Source organism: Strongylocentrotus purpuratus, unplaced genomic scaffold (genome assembly GCF_000002235.5).
Source record: "Strongylocentrotus purpuratus isolate Spur 01 unplaced genomic scaffold, Spur_5.0 spur5_scaffold_5, whole genome shotgun sequence".
In the NCBI taxonomy this organism is placed as follows: domain Eukaryota; kingdom Metazoa; phylum Echinodermata; class Echinoidea; order Camarodonta; family Strongylocentrotidae; genus Strongylocentrotus; species Strongylocentrotus purpuratus.
Genome location: NW_022145611.1, coordinates 41,838,007 through 41,851,619, shown reverse-complemented (window position 1 = coordinate 41,851,619; position 13,613 = coordinate 41,838,007). Strand labels below are relative to the sequence as shown.

The following is a 13,613-nucleotide window of genomic DNA, read 5'->3' as shown; positions in this document are numbered from 1 at the left end:
CAAAATGAAGCAATCAAAGTGGAAAGCGCAACGGCAAAGTGATATTTTTTGGCAAATGTCACACGTTTGCCCATGGGGATCGTATGTCTTTTCGCCATACTTAATTTCACATGGAAGACCTGTTTCCTCTTTCCCCTTCAATGTTATTTGATTTCTATCAAACGTTCATTATGTCCTACTAACAAAACACATGTCTGCACGATCTTGCTTTGGGCAGATATTTTTTCAATTAGATGAACCGATATCATTTTCTTACGTCAAGGAGGAGTATCATTGTGATTATGTGAAAAATACGTCTGCTTTTTGTCCAAGTTTAAGAGAGAAAGAGACAAAGAAAGAGTGAAAGATATATATATATATATAGAGAGAGAGAGAGAGAGAGAGAGAGAGAGAGAACGAGAGAGAGAGAGTGAGAGAGAGAGAGGGAGAAAGAGAGAGAGAGAGAGAGTGAGAGAGAGAGAGGGAGAGAGAGATAAGGTGTGGTATAGAAAAACATGAATAAAATATTATTTGGGAAAGACAATGTCAAACATAAAGAAATATGGCAGGAATTGTAGACGGGGTCTAAAAATACGATCAGTTTATTTGTGATGCATCTCGGCAGTTGTAGAAATAAGGAATCAGAAATCAACTAAAACAGATAACCCTCCTTTGCTGTGACACAATACACACAGCTGTTTGATACTCTCTCCCATCATACTGGACCGTATTCCCGACTGCATTGCAATCTTGAGTAAGTCCATACTTAACCGAGAAGAGAAGGGTGAAAATGAAAGATCAAAAAGCCCCCTCCAAAACCGTCACTTTTAAAAGCTTTTCACTGTAAATCCCGTGGCATTAGCCACGCAATTAAGCAGAGTAGGGATCGGAGGCAATGTAATGTGATTGAGATTTAAGGTGGAGAACGGGAGATCCCGCGTGGGTACATCTTTCAGCGAATCCCACTTCGACAGGCGTCTTAAATCACAATTTCACCCAACAAATACAATGTGAAAAACTGCAGCGTGGACGACTAAATATTGACTATTCTTTACAAACCTCAAGCCGGATGAGTCTATGGATTCAAATAGAGAATTTTCCTCGTATATATATATTTTTTTTAACCCACTGAAATTGATATCAGTCAGTGCTTGCAGCATCAATTTTGCTACATCTTTGGATCTTTATCGTCAGTTTTAACGTGTGATTCTCAAATTTGTTTTGAAGGGTTTATGTCTGGTAAAACAAAAGTATATAGAGAGAAGAAAGTATTATCAGTATAAGATCGATTGCCTTGGGTATTTGTGTGTGTGGGTGGGTGTGTGTGTGTGTTTGTGTATGTAGGTTCGGTCGGGAGAAAGGTGATTGAATTCTTTTGGGATTGTTCCTTGGGTATAAATTACATGATGAAGACTCCTATTTTGATATCTTTCGTCTTTTATTTTTCATCTACTTGAAGCAACTTTAATTTGGAAAATTCTTTGAACGCTCGACGATGAACAGAAAACAGCATGATTGTCACATCCTAAGGGGCACACCAAGACATATAAAGAAAGAAAATATATAATAAAAGAAAAAAAAATTAATAAAGAAAGGGGGAAACAGAAAGAGAGAAAATCAGAAGATTAGAACATCAGACAGTCATCCTCCCTTTATTCATGTTTCCGGGAGGAGTGCTATATATGGAAATAGTCATGAAAAGACCGTCTCGAGAGAGGCGTGAAAGTACCCAAATAAGACTTCGAATCCCTTTCGCGACCATGTTTACTGCTGATGCTCACATTGGAACATTGCTTGCGGTATGGTTCGATGAAAAAAGGGGGGAATAAATTATTTGTTTTGTACGAGGAGAAGAAGGATGGAGTAAAATAGACTGGGGAAAATATATTCTATGAATGATAACAAAGATTGGTATAACCAGAATAGGCTGTCGTCTGAAGAAAATTCCTACAAAATCAGACGAGACGGGTTTCGAACAGGAGACCTTACTCGAAATATACGGCGAAAGAAGCGGAGTTTCTGTGTGTTTTAGGGTATATGGATTGTTGGCATCCCTGGTTATGACTAAAATGTCGATATTATATTATATTTTGAAATACAACTTCATCTCCTCGGACAAGAATCTAGGTCGCACTATTTTGTATATGAATGGGAGGGGGCGGGGCTAATGGCGTTCTGTGTATATGCGTAGCTGTATTTAAAATAAAATCAGCAGATCTCTATTTTAAAATGTTTAACATCGATACTTTTCACGCTCATTTTCATGTGCGCTGGGCATGGCTTGGGGTGAAGCTAGGAAGGATATGGTGATCATATGAGTAGGGTACTGATCGATAATGAAATGACCAAGTCAATGACGTAGATAGTGCAGATCACTTGAGTTATTTGGTGTCAGGCAGGTGTCGTTTGTTTCATTCGATTCAACATGAGGGAATTGTGCTCGTAGGCATATCCTTATTACAAAGTGACATGTTGTCTCTCTGTAAAATAAATTTAAGCCAAATAGTTTTTAATAATACATTTCTTAAAACAAATTGAATTTTTCTAGTGTGCCGAAACGTTGGGGCATAGGCTTGATGGGCAATCATGAGATTGGATTTTTTTTTAGCGCTCATATCCTCCACGCAAATATAATTTATTAATGTATCAAAATAGCACAAGACAGATGTGACAAAAATATGATGACGTTCAAAGTCATCCAAACAGAGTATAAGTCACTTAATTGTACTTTTTCGAGTTCGTTTTGATAGAGGTCAGTGGATATTTTGATGACTTGATGTAATACCTGTCATCACCTGAACAAGATGACTCCTTCTCACGACTGCGAACTGGCATGTGAACCATCAAATATAATCAATCACAAAGCATGTTGTTTGTTTGTTTGTTTATTTATGATGAAGAGAGCTGTCAGTGTACCCACTCGACCCAAGCTGGTAGCTTCACCAGGAGGCCAGCAGTCTCCCATTTCCCTGTCGTCAGAGAGTGCAAGAAATCGTTCGGCTTCCGCAGATAATCTATTAAAACCAGGTAATCTTTGGATTCTCTCGGATCGGTCTCAGTCTCATTGTAAACAAGATCAAGTAATAACAGAATGACAAAATGCACTTAAAAATGAAATGAGATATCGTTAACTTCATATCAGCTTCCTTGTTAAAAAAATGCCGAGAGAGAGATAGATAGACAAAGAAGTGGGATTTATTGAATTTTTCAGTAATACGTATAGCCATTATTATTGTTATAATTATTGTTGTTATTATTATTATCGTTTTTATTACTATCATAATGAATACTATCATTGTTATTCTTGATTATTATCATTAAGTATATGGCATCACATGTCATGCTACTTAGCAAAATGTAACTATATACATGTAAATTATGTACAAGATATATGATATTTTCTTACCTTTATCAAAGTTTGTCAGAAAGGCTAGCGGCTAAATCGTATTTTACCATGAAACTCGAATCCTTTTGACGTATTTCTTCCGCTGATGATGTGAGTACTCCTTCATCTGATCTTTTCAAGATCTGAATAACAAGATCATATTTCAAATAGCCAACGCAATATATCAGAAAAAGGTGGGGAAATAGGAAAATTAGCCCAGAAATCCAATACTATTTTTATGATGATTGTGAGTTATCATGTAGTCAGACTTTTGTGGTATTCAAGAAACAAATATTATCAGTGACAGGTCATTCAAAACAAAAAACAAAAAAAGAGCCAACATTTTGAAACTTTTGAACAGACCCCACAGCGTGTAGTAACATAATGATCTGATGTATCTTGAAAATATTTATGTTTTTAAAAAACCGTTTCGGTGTAAAACAGCCTTTTGATTGATATAAAAAAAATTGATGAAATCTTCACTTCAATCTCATCAAATAATGTTTATAACATATATTTACAGAACCTATTGGAACGCTTCATATACAACTATGTCATAGAACTCAAGATGAGCAACTCATAGTTACTATTTGCAGGGTAAGTATTCATAAAAATTCATCACCGTTAACTCGTCTAATAATCATGTTAAAATCATGCTATCGTAACAATATTGAAACGATGTTTTGTATGATAATTGATTGCTGCAGTAGAAGTGGAGTTCGTGATACTAAATTTATTCATGAATACAAAAATAAGAAGAATAGGATGTAAAAACCTAAATAAAACCTTAAGGCCGATTTATATGCAAAGATCATGCTCGTTTTTCCTTCATATCTACACCAATGAGAGTTAATGAACCTTAAAATAGTCAATATCAAGACTAAATGGAATTTTGAATACTCGATTGGGGCGGCGGGGGTAGGTTGTTTGTCCCCGACGGGATTATTTTCATATTTTTCATGTCAAGGGAGAGGGGGGGGGGGGGGGCGGCTATATACAAGAATCAAGTTGAGATGCCATTTTATTATATGTTCCCGATCCTTATTTCCCCACGATCCAATTTCGTATACTCTGTCATTTAAGCGAGTTAAAGCTGCACAATCTAACTCGCAGATAAAATACCCTACATTGATTGTAGAAGTGTTTTCTATTTTGTTCCAATACGGGTTACCGCTTTATTGCAATGCCATTGCACTATTGCATTAAATGTCTCAAAACTGCTGTGTAAATGAAAGTGGGTTCAACAAGAATTGGGCTTTGAGATCTGTATCCGTTCGGTTTCCATGGTATTTCGTGATTGATGAATTCGAATAGGAAGTACAAAGATATCTGATCTGTTTCCCGTTTCCTTCCTCCATATTCATAACAATATACCCTGTGAGCTCTCTGAAACTCAAACCGAAGTGGTCCATCTCTTTTTGGCTCAGTTGCAAAAAAAAATAGAATAAAAACTTGTCCTATGTGGCTCTAATGGGAGCATTATGCATGCACCAGATGGTGGTTTAAATGATAAAAATAGCAATTATTAATCTTCTTGTTGTTGTGGGTTTAAAAGAAGAAGGTTATGCCGTTCTACTCTTTGTGAATGTTTTTTTAATTTTAATAAACGGTGCTTATTTCAACATTTCAATTTGTCTTTAAATATCATTCAGCAACAAAGAAATTTCCAATCATGTTTTTACCAATATTCGAAAAGAGAAGACAAAACCCATAAACAAACTATCTAACAAACCAACAAACCAGATGAGATTCGTGTACAAATTAATATATAACTTCTGTGATATGAGCTCGTATTTTAAAATCCACCCATGCTCCTCCACAGACACACCGAGTCGTGTGTAGTACTGACTTACAAGGTGACCTTGACATTATCAATTAGAGAATAAATGATCATGAAATGTAATTGAGTTTGAGGTGGGCGTTTTTAGAGGCTAGAGCAAAGAACGTCCCAAGAATGTTATTTAAAAGGGGACCGAAGGACATTCATAGAGAGGAAGAAATAAACCAATTCATAAAAGGATAGTATATATACGACGGATTATCGGATAATGCGTATAACATCAGTAAATTTATGATATCATGAAAATAGTATAAAATGAAGAAAATTAAATATATTGAGAAGTTAAGGATAATGGGCATTGAATCATAGAGATCAATAAAAAATAAAGTAAGCGTTCTTTAAGTTGAAGACGAAGGTGAGATTGCTTAAACCTTTTTTATTCCTTTAAAATTGACGTTGCAGGCAGAGGAACTAGAAATCACCGATAAGCCTTATGCATCAGAGCCTTGTGTTAATCCATACGTCTATATTCGAGGTTGCATTTTACCAGGACAGAGGAAAAGATTCAAATCGAAGAATGCGCAACAATTACGGGTAAGTTTGACCTTATTCAAACAGTCATAACCAAGTTTGTCGTTCTTCTGTCTGTACATGACATACCCTTAGTTTATTGTTATGATCTCAAATAATGCGTACACTGTTTTAACTGCGCTCTCTTGTAGGCGGCAAAACATGTACTTAGATTACTGACACAATCTCGTATGAATGCATGTATATGTTGTTACACATTTCTGTATAGCAAAGTGATTAGCTCTTACCTAATAAAAACATGTTGTTGGGTTTATTATAACAAAAACAAATGTATTTCCTATGTTAATTACTAATGCAACAAAAAACCCAATCTATTATCTGAAATATGTACGCCATGGGAATGATGTATCATAACAAAATCGTGAAACTTTATATTTCAATTTGGGGGCTACCTTGACATTCTCGTGTTTCATATACTTAGTCAATCTATGCCATACTCACAATCACATTATGAACACACAAACACCCTCCACACACGCGCGCCCTTCCACCCGACCACCCACACCCACCCACATACGCTTTCTATAGCATAACTTTACGAGATCCATTTGCGCTTTTACGTAGCTTCTGGGTGGCGCCCCGTTCCTTTGAAGTTATGTAACCAGAGAAGCATCAATGGCGCTTTTAAAAGGAGGCGCCAAAGTGCCCCGAGTACGACAAAGACGTTTGGAGAGAAAGTTCTTCGCCTTGTGGGTCTTTAATCAATTTACTTCCAGAAGATTCATCTCGTTTACTTTGCTTTTCTTTTTGTAATAATAATAATAAAAAGATATTCCGCTTTATAGCGCTTAAAATATTAATGTCTCTAAGCGCTTTACAGATATACTATTTTGTAGTTATTAATTAAGATGGTCCTTTTATAGACATTAATAATAATACTACTAATTGTCTCGTTGGTTAATGCACATTTTGTAGTTATTAATTTAGATGGTCCTTTTATAGACATTCATAATAATACTACTAATTGTCTCGTTGGTTAATGCACATACAAATTATTGAGCCTGTTAGAGCGTGTTATTATTTTACAATCATTAGAAGAAATATTGCCCCATCCGCACCGTCAAAGATAAAAATAAGAAAGAGGAGGCAATGAAAGGAGGAAAGAACAAACCTCACCATCTTCTTCGGAAACAAAATAGTTTCATAACTTTCCCTCATATTACTTTGTGTATAATAACGATCAAATTGGCGATGAAAATGATCTAAATTCGCAACAAAATACTGTGGTCTTTTTCTCGTAACGCGCATTTACATTGTGCCAGAAGAACTAATTTGAGCTTTTTTAAAATAGGGAATCTAGTCTGCTATTAGACCGAAATCATCACCTTTAATAGCCATTATAAATATAAAAGAAGAAGAAGAAGAAGAAGAAGAAGAAGAAGAAGAAGAAGAAGAAGACGACGAAACAACTTAATGGCGAAAATCAGTAGCATAATATCTGTCGGCTAAAGAGGGCCGGGAGAATATAATTAAGACATTGTGACGCGAGATTTTTCTTTATTAATGGGAGAGACTTGATAATCCTTTTTAAATTTAAGGGAAAACTAAATTATCCCTTCCGTCGTATTTCCAGGGGTACGTTTGTCCCCTTCTCAAGAGAGTGTTATCATTTCTCGAACAGGGTGTTGTGGCTTCTCTGGGTAAATATTTAGATGACATTTTGGTTGTGGACTGTTGGCCGAATGCAATCTTAATTTTAAACCGTCATGGCAAGCAAACTCACTGCCTTCCTCTCTGTTCTCGCCCGAAGTCATTTTCTTTGCTATTGTACGATTGTACAGTAACATGGTGAATCACTGAGAGGTTCTCTACAACATTTATACAACAGAAACAAAAAATAACCCAGAGTTTTTAAGACAGCCGGACCAAAAGGATTAAAGGGTAAATGAACCTTTATTTTTCAATTGAAGCAATGATTATAACTTGTTTCACTGTACGAATACCTGCAACCTGAGAAACAGAGGAGGGGTGCATAATCCCTTCTAAACCCTTCTAAAAAGTCCTTCGGGGAGCTTGTTACCGTAAAGCATTTAATAATGAAGAACGTGATCGTAATGAATTGAACATATTGAAACATCATTTTCATGGGAGGATGGCGTATAATAGATAATGTTAAAGATATGATGACAGATTGCGACAACGATAGAATTAAATGAGTTATACGTGACAATATCACTCTCTCGATAAATTTTTTCCTGCCAGTAGTTATACAGGGAAAACCAAATATATATCACAATCTGCAATTATTCTGGTCACGTTTGATATTTCAGACTCTCAAAAATTACTGTAATGATGGCGGCTTTTGAAATCTCAGAAGATGACACCAGGGCGCATTTAATCTTGTTTTTCGGTGGCCATAATGGGATATGCCGCTCATGAAGGTTTGTGACGCTTGAGACGGGTTGTAATCATCGCTAAAAAGAGACTCTGATCACGGTGTCTGGTGGGTAATAGCTTTCAAATCGTAAACACATAGCAAGGGTGGAAACATGTGGGTGGCGTATATGTATACGAGTACACAGAGAGAGAGAGAGAGAGAGAGAGAGAGAGAGAGAGAGAGAGAGAGCGAGAGAGAGAGAGAGAGAGAGAGAGAGAGAGAGAGAGAGAATTAACAGAGAAATATCGACAATTACGGAGGGAGTCGGATAGAGCAAGGAGCTTATTCATGAATCCGAAATCCTAACTCCTTGGAAAGAGAGAGAGAGAGAGAGAGAGAGAGAGAGAGAGAGATGAATGCGACATCCAAGATGCAACTTTATTACTTTAATTTTGTGAGTATTATTATAACAAAAGACTGTCTCGTATGGCCAAATGGTGACCAGCGGAAAGGTAAACAGTTTTTTTTTTAGACAGTGGGTAGATAAGAGTCCCCTTACAATATGAGCCTATGCTGGTCTCATTTTGGCATAACACTGGAAGACGAACAGCCAGATTATCGTCTTTAGATGGATAAATAAACTAGTGGAAATGTGATATGCGGCAATCAAAAACCAAGCCATAACATAATATATTTGAATGAATATTACTTTTGTTCCCTTCTGTTTTAGAATCCCGTCTGGAATGAAGAATTCATACTTCAAGACATCTCATTTTCCGCTGTATGGCAGATGACGTTGCGCTTCTCCGTGGTCTACCGTGCTGGTCCTGGTAGCCGTCCAGTCATGACCGGCTTCTGTAGTCTACCGCTCCGGGACCTGGAACTCCATCAGCCTGTAGATCGAACGCTCTACGTAATACAGTCCAGTAGTCAAGCGGTAGGTCGAAGAAAATAAAATAATCATGGGAATGATCTTGTTTTTAGGATATCGTCGTAATTCATAGAGGATTCGATTACATTAAGAAGGGAGTTTTTCAACTGCAGAAATATAATTGAAATTTTGTATTAAAAAAGGGGGAAACCTGAAAAACATAGACAACAATGAAGCATGTAGCAAAAGAATGAAAATTAAATGGATAAAATTATATAGATGACAATTTGTCAGTTTTTCAACTGGGAGTGATAAACATAGGTGAAATAGTTGATAATAAGTTTATTTAGGCATCATACTTACGAAATTAGTTCTTGCTATTCAGAACGAGTTGTCACTATTGAGGAGCAGGGGAAGATAGCGCATCAAGAACATGGATAAGTTTATTGGGCGGACTGGTAAACAGAAGTAGCGTCACATTATACAAAAAAAAAAAGAGAAAGATGAAAAGCCTAGATCGCCAATGTCTGGAACAGACAAGGCATCCAGGAAATAATCAAGCGAGTAAAATCAATGTTGTATTGTTGGAAATGACGATTAGATATTTATCTGCTGTTATCTAAAGAAGATGTGAACTATTATTTAATCAAACTCTATACTTCGGAGTTTCGTGGCTGAATGGTTTAAGGCGCTTGATTGGAGATGCGAATGTCGAGGGTTCGAATCCCGACACGGCACTAATATTCTTTGGCAATAATTATTAACCTGCTCTTGCTACTCTCCACCCAGGTGTTAAATGGGTACCCGGTACGATGCGACCGTCATTGTTGGTCAAACAGTTTTTGAGCGTCAAGTAACGCCTGGCCGGAATTCTCTCCAGGGTGTGCAAAAAATAATAACCAACAATAATATTATTATTACATGTACAGTGATATTAAGCTGGATTTTTCAACGTCATGGTACCCCCCCCCGGGGGGGGGGGGGGTAGGCCTACTCAGATTAGGTTTGGACGGTGGTGTGCGGCTGAAGCTTCTAGACCCATACCCATTTTGTAAGGGTCATTTTGGCAGAAAATGGTATCTATTAATAGGGACTTCCATTCAAAACGCAACCCATTTTTTAGGTGTTGCCGTTTTCTATTTGCATGAATTATGTTTTGCGTACCCTTTTATGAATTAGTCAGAAGCAGAGCTCAAATGAATGATATTGATAAATCTGTGTGACCATCAGCGAACACTTTGGATGAAAAAGCGAAATTATTTTTGGAATTTCACTTTAGCGAGATTATTGGTGAAATATTATCCTGAAGAATATAGTAACCCATGTTTAAGGCCAAGATTTGAAAAGTGGGGGCACCTCTAGGGATATTGCAGCACAAAATCATACTTCATGTTTAGGGATTTTTGCAAAAAAGTAAGAGCGGCACATCTCCGTATACCGAATTAGGCGAGTATCCCCCCCCCCCCCGGGCATGGTACTTAATAATGCTCTATTCTAGTAATTTTGTAACTTTTATATTCTTGATTTTGATATTCATGATTACAAAACATAGGACATGCCCAACGATATTTTATTAAAAATAGCAGTTTTATCTCAAATATAGTGAGATATGACGATTTTCAATCCCTTTATTGGCTCCTTTCAGTGATTTCTGTGATTCAATATTACCCTTTATTTTCCCCTCACTTAAATCGGGGTTGTTAAATCTGTGTTTCTCTGATTATTCCCACATGACCAGTCTCCAATGGGCGACATCCACCTGTCCGTGTGCTACCAGCCCGACTCTTACCGCATCGTGTTCCTTGTTTATGGGGCTCGAGATCTACCACGGAGCACCATCATCGGAACATTACGTGAGTGCGTTGCCTAGCAACTGTGTCATTTATGGTGAACATCTATCAGAATGCAATTCGTCTGAACCAACATGTTTTTTGTCTTTTTCAACGCAGGGTTCGATAGATTTAGGTTACAATCCTCCATTAATGGATCACTTTGCCACCAGCCTCACCTAGATGCCATTGATTTGAAAGCAGTAAACACGTGTACCATTCTCGATGTACAAAATTGAGATTGCTCTTGTAGAATCGACATGCAATAACCCTCCTTTTGCAAAAAATAAATAGATAGCCCTAACCAAAAATAAGTTACGTAAATCCGTGGTATATTAATCCATATTTTTATTTAAACGCTTAAAACGTCATTTATTTTGAAGTAGCAAAAAGAGACAAAATATCTTCCAAATGAATGGTACAAATAAGAATTAAACCAAATACGTTTTAATCAGACAGTTGCGATAAATACTTGTTATAATGGAAAGAGCAAGATAATAATGGTATAGTAATAATAAGAACAGTACACCTTTACCAGATGACAATGAATCTCTACAGCAGACTCTATGATTCTCCTTTAAAAGTGCACAATACATCTGTTGTAAATATTTTTCTTCTTTCGCCCCCCCCCCCCCGATAATTCAAATTATTATTTTCATTCTGTACCTCCATCACCGCAGATTCCTGTACGCGCATTGAGATGCTGTATAACGACTGGCGAGTCTCGAAGCAGAAGACTCATCTGGTTCGAGAGACGCACGATCCTTCGTGGAACGACCAGCTTGTCTTTACTCTCCCCGAGGGTAATAGTCGACTCCAGGGGGTCACGTTTGTTGTCTCACTCGTCCATAGAGATGTCGTCAAGGGGGGTCACGTCGTAGGCAGGGTAAGCAGACTCGTTATCCATATATGGTCTTGATTCGTGGAGCAAGAAGAAAGAGTAGGAAGGAACTCAACTATATTATTACAAACAGATTGCATTTACAGTTCTTTTGTGAAAGTGAGAGCGGTGCATGGTTGATTATTTCATCAATTTCTCCTTTATTTAATTCAAAGAGAGTATTCATCAGTATGGGGATATCGCAAATTACCGAATGAATATTTCTTTCAAACGGTGGAAAAGTTAAATGTAAAGAGGAGATTTCTTAAATGATACAATTTAACATATTTTGTGCCTTCCAATGCTTTATCGCATGAACAGTTCTATCACTTTCATTTTACCCCAACAAGTCACATTAACAATGTGTGACATGGTTTCAACATCTCTCTCTCTCTCTCTCTCTCTCAACCTGTCTCTCGTTCTCTCTGCTTCTTTCCATCTCTTCCGTCCTTCATCACTCCCCCTCTCTCTCTTTTCGTCCGTCCCCTCTCCCCCCCACCCCCCATCTGTCTCACTATTTCTCTCTCCTCTTACCCTCTCTCTATATCCCTCTTTCTTTATCATTTATTTATCTCTCCATTTTCACTTTCTTCGTTGTGCAGGTTGAACTTGGCTGGTCATCTACATGTGAAGAGCTCGAGCACTGGGTAGACATCATGAACAACCCTAACCGACCAATAGCTTCATGGTTAGCATTACAGAGTCCTGACTGAACAACTTGCCTAAAGACCGGGCTTAAAGACATCACATGTATGTTGAAGCACTTCCGAAACACAAAGCGTTGCTTTTTTATAACCGCTCTCCAGATTGAAGGCTAACTCTGTTGTGGACATTTTTTATTTCCGGTGAGGGGGATGCTAGACATTCTGGAGATTCATAATTCTGAGCACTCATATTTACTATACAAGAGGGTTATTACTCCTCAAATGAAACAAGAATCTTTTTCATTTGATGCCTAATTCCAAAGGGTCGTTTATTCATATGTTCATGTAAGGAATATGTAGCAGGGTTTAATGATCCGAAGATGAAATAGGATTGTGGTTCCGGAAAAAAGGGGTTTATTATTCCGAGAATAAAAAAGAAAAATGGAAATAAAGAAATAACAGACCCAATTTTGCCTTGAATTGAATATACATATATATATATATAGGTTAATTACATGGTAATTATAAATATCCTTCATATTTCCAAAAATAGTTCATCATTCCATATCATTTCAATGTTTTATGATTTCATGATTACGAGAAAAGAAAAGAAATCACTTTAGGAATTAAGAACCTTACTAAAGTAATGGAAAGCCGTTAGCATCTATGACAATGTTTTATAAAAGTTATTTTAAAAGGCATAAAATGTTGTTTTAAATAATTCGTATTTTCTATTATCAAGGAGATTTTATGTTCTTGATGTGGAATTTATAAAAAGTCTAAAACACTTGAATTTTCACTTTTTAATTTATTTTATTTCAAGGCTACAAATGGCTCTCCATAATTTTTAAGTCCAACTTAGAATCTTTGAGGAACACCCCCCTGGTCTGATTTCAGAATCAATTGTTTGAAGAAAAAAAAATCGCTATATAGGACATTTTTTATGTTTGAAACATATAAATGGCGCCATACAAGTGCTGTGGATCATCATCATCATCTTTATGAGTTTACGACTGTCATTACAAAATTGTCCATATTTGATAAGGTCAAATGCTGGACTCGAAAATAATTTACTAAAATTCCTCTTCCCCCCCCCCAAGTACAATTTTTACTTGACTTGTATTTCCCCCATTATTTCTCGTTTTGATTTAAATTGTTGCCTTATGGAACACACAGTAGCATGTTTTGAAATATTCAAGCAATTATTGAACCACAATGCTACTTTCCTTGGAGACGTTTAGTCTCAACTAAAAAGAAAACTGGAAATAAAGAGATGCCAGACAAAGTATGCTAATCGATCGAAAGGGACCACAAATCATTGAAAATCAATTTCAACT

At 36.8% G+C, this 13,613-nt stretch overlaps 1 protein-coding gene across 1 annotated transcript in view; it reads left to right on the top strand.

Moving 5' to 3' along the window:
* The window catches only part of LOC100893577 (synaptotagmin-7), a 48,056-nt gene extending 35,159 nt beyond the window's left edge, over positions 1 to 12,897 (top strand). Inside the window, exons 5-11 of the mRNA XM_030999220.1 lie at positions 2,880 to 3,006; positions 3,888 to 3,961; positions 5,607 to 5,738; positions 8,783 to 8,989; positions 10,662 to 10,776; positions 11,433 to 11,638; positions 12,235 to 12,897. Coding sequence (XP_030855080.1) covers positions 2,880 to 3,006; positions 3,888 to 3,961; positions 5,607 to 5,738; positions 8,783 to 8,989; positions 10,662 to 10,776; positions 11,433 to 11,638; positions 12,235 to 12,345 — 972 coding nt within the window. The 3' untranslated portion in view covers positions 12,346 to 12,897. The remainder of the gene's footprint in view (positions 1 to 2,879; positions 3,007 to 3,887; positions 3,962 to 5,606; positions 5,739 to 8,782; positions 8,990 to 10,661; positions 10,777 to 11,432; positions 11,639 to 12,234) is intronic.
* The last annotated feature ends 716 nt before the right edge of the window (positions 12,898 to 13,613 follow it).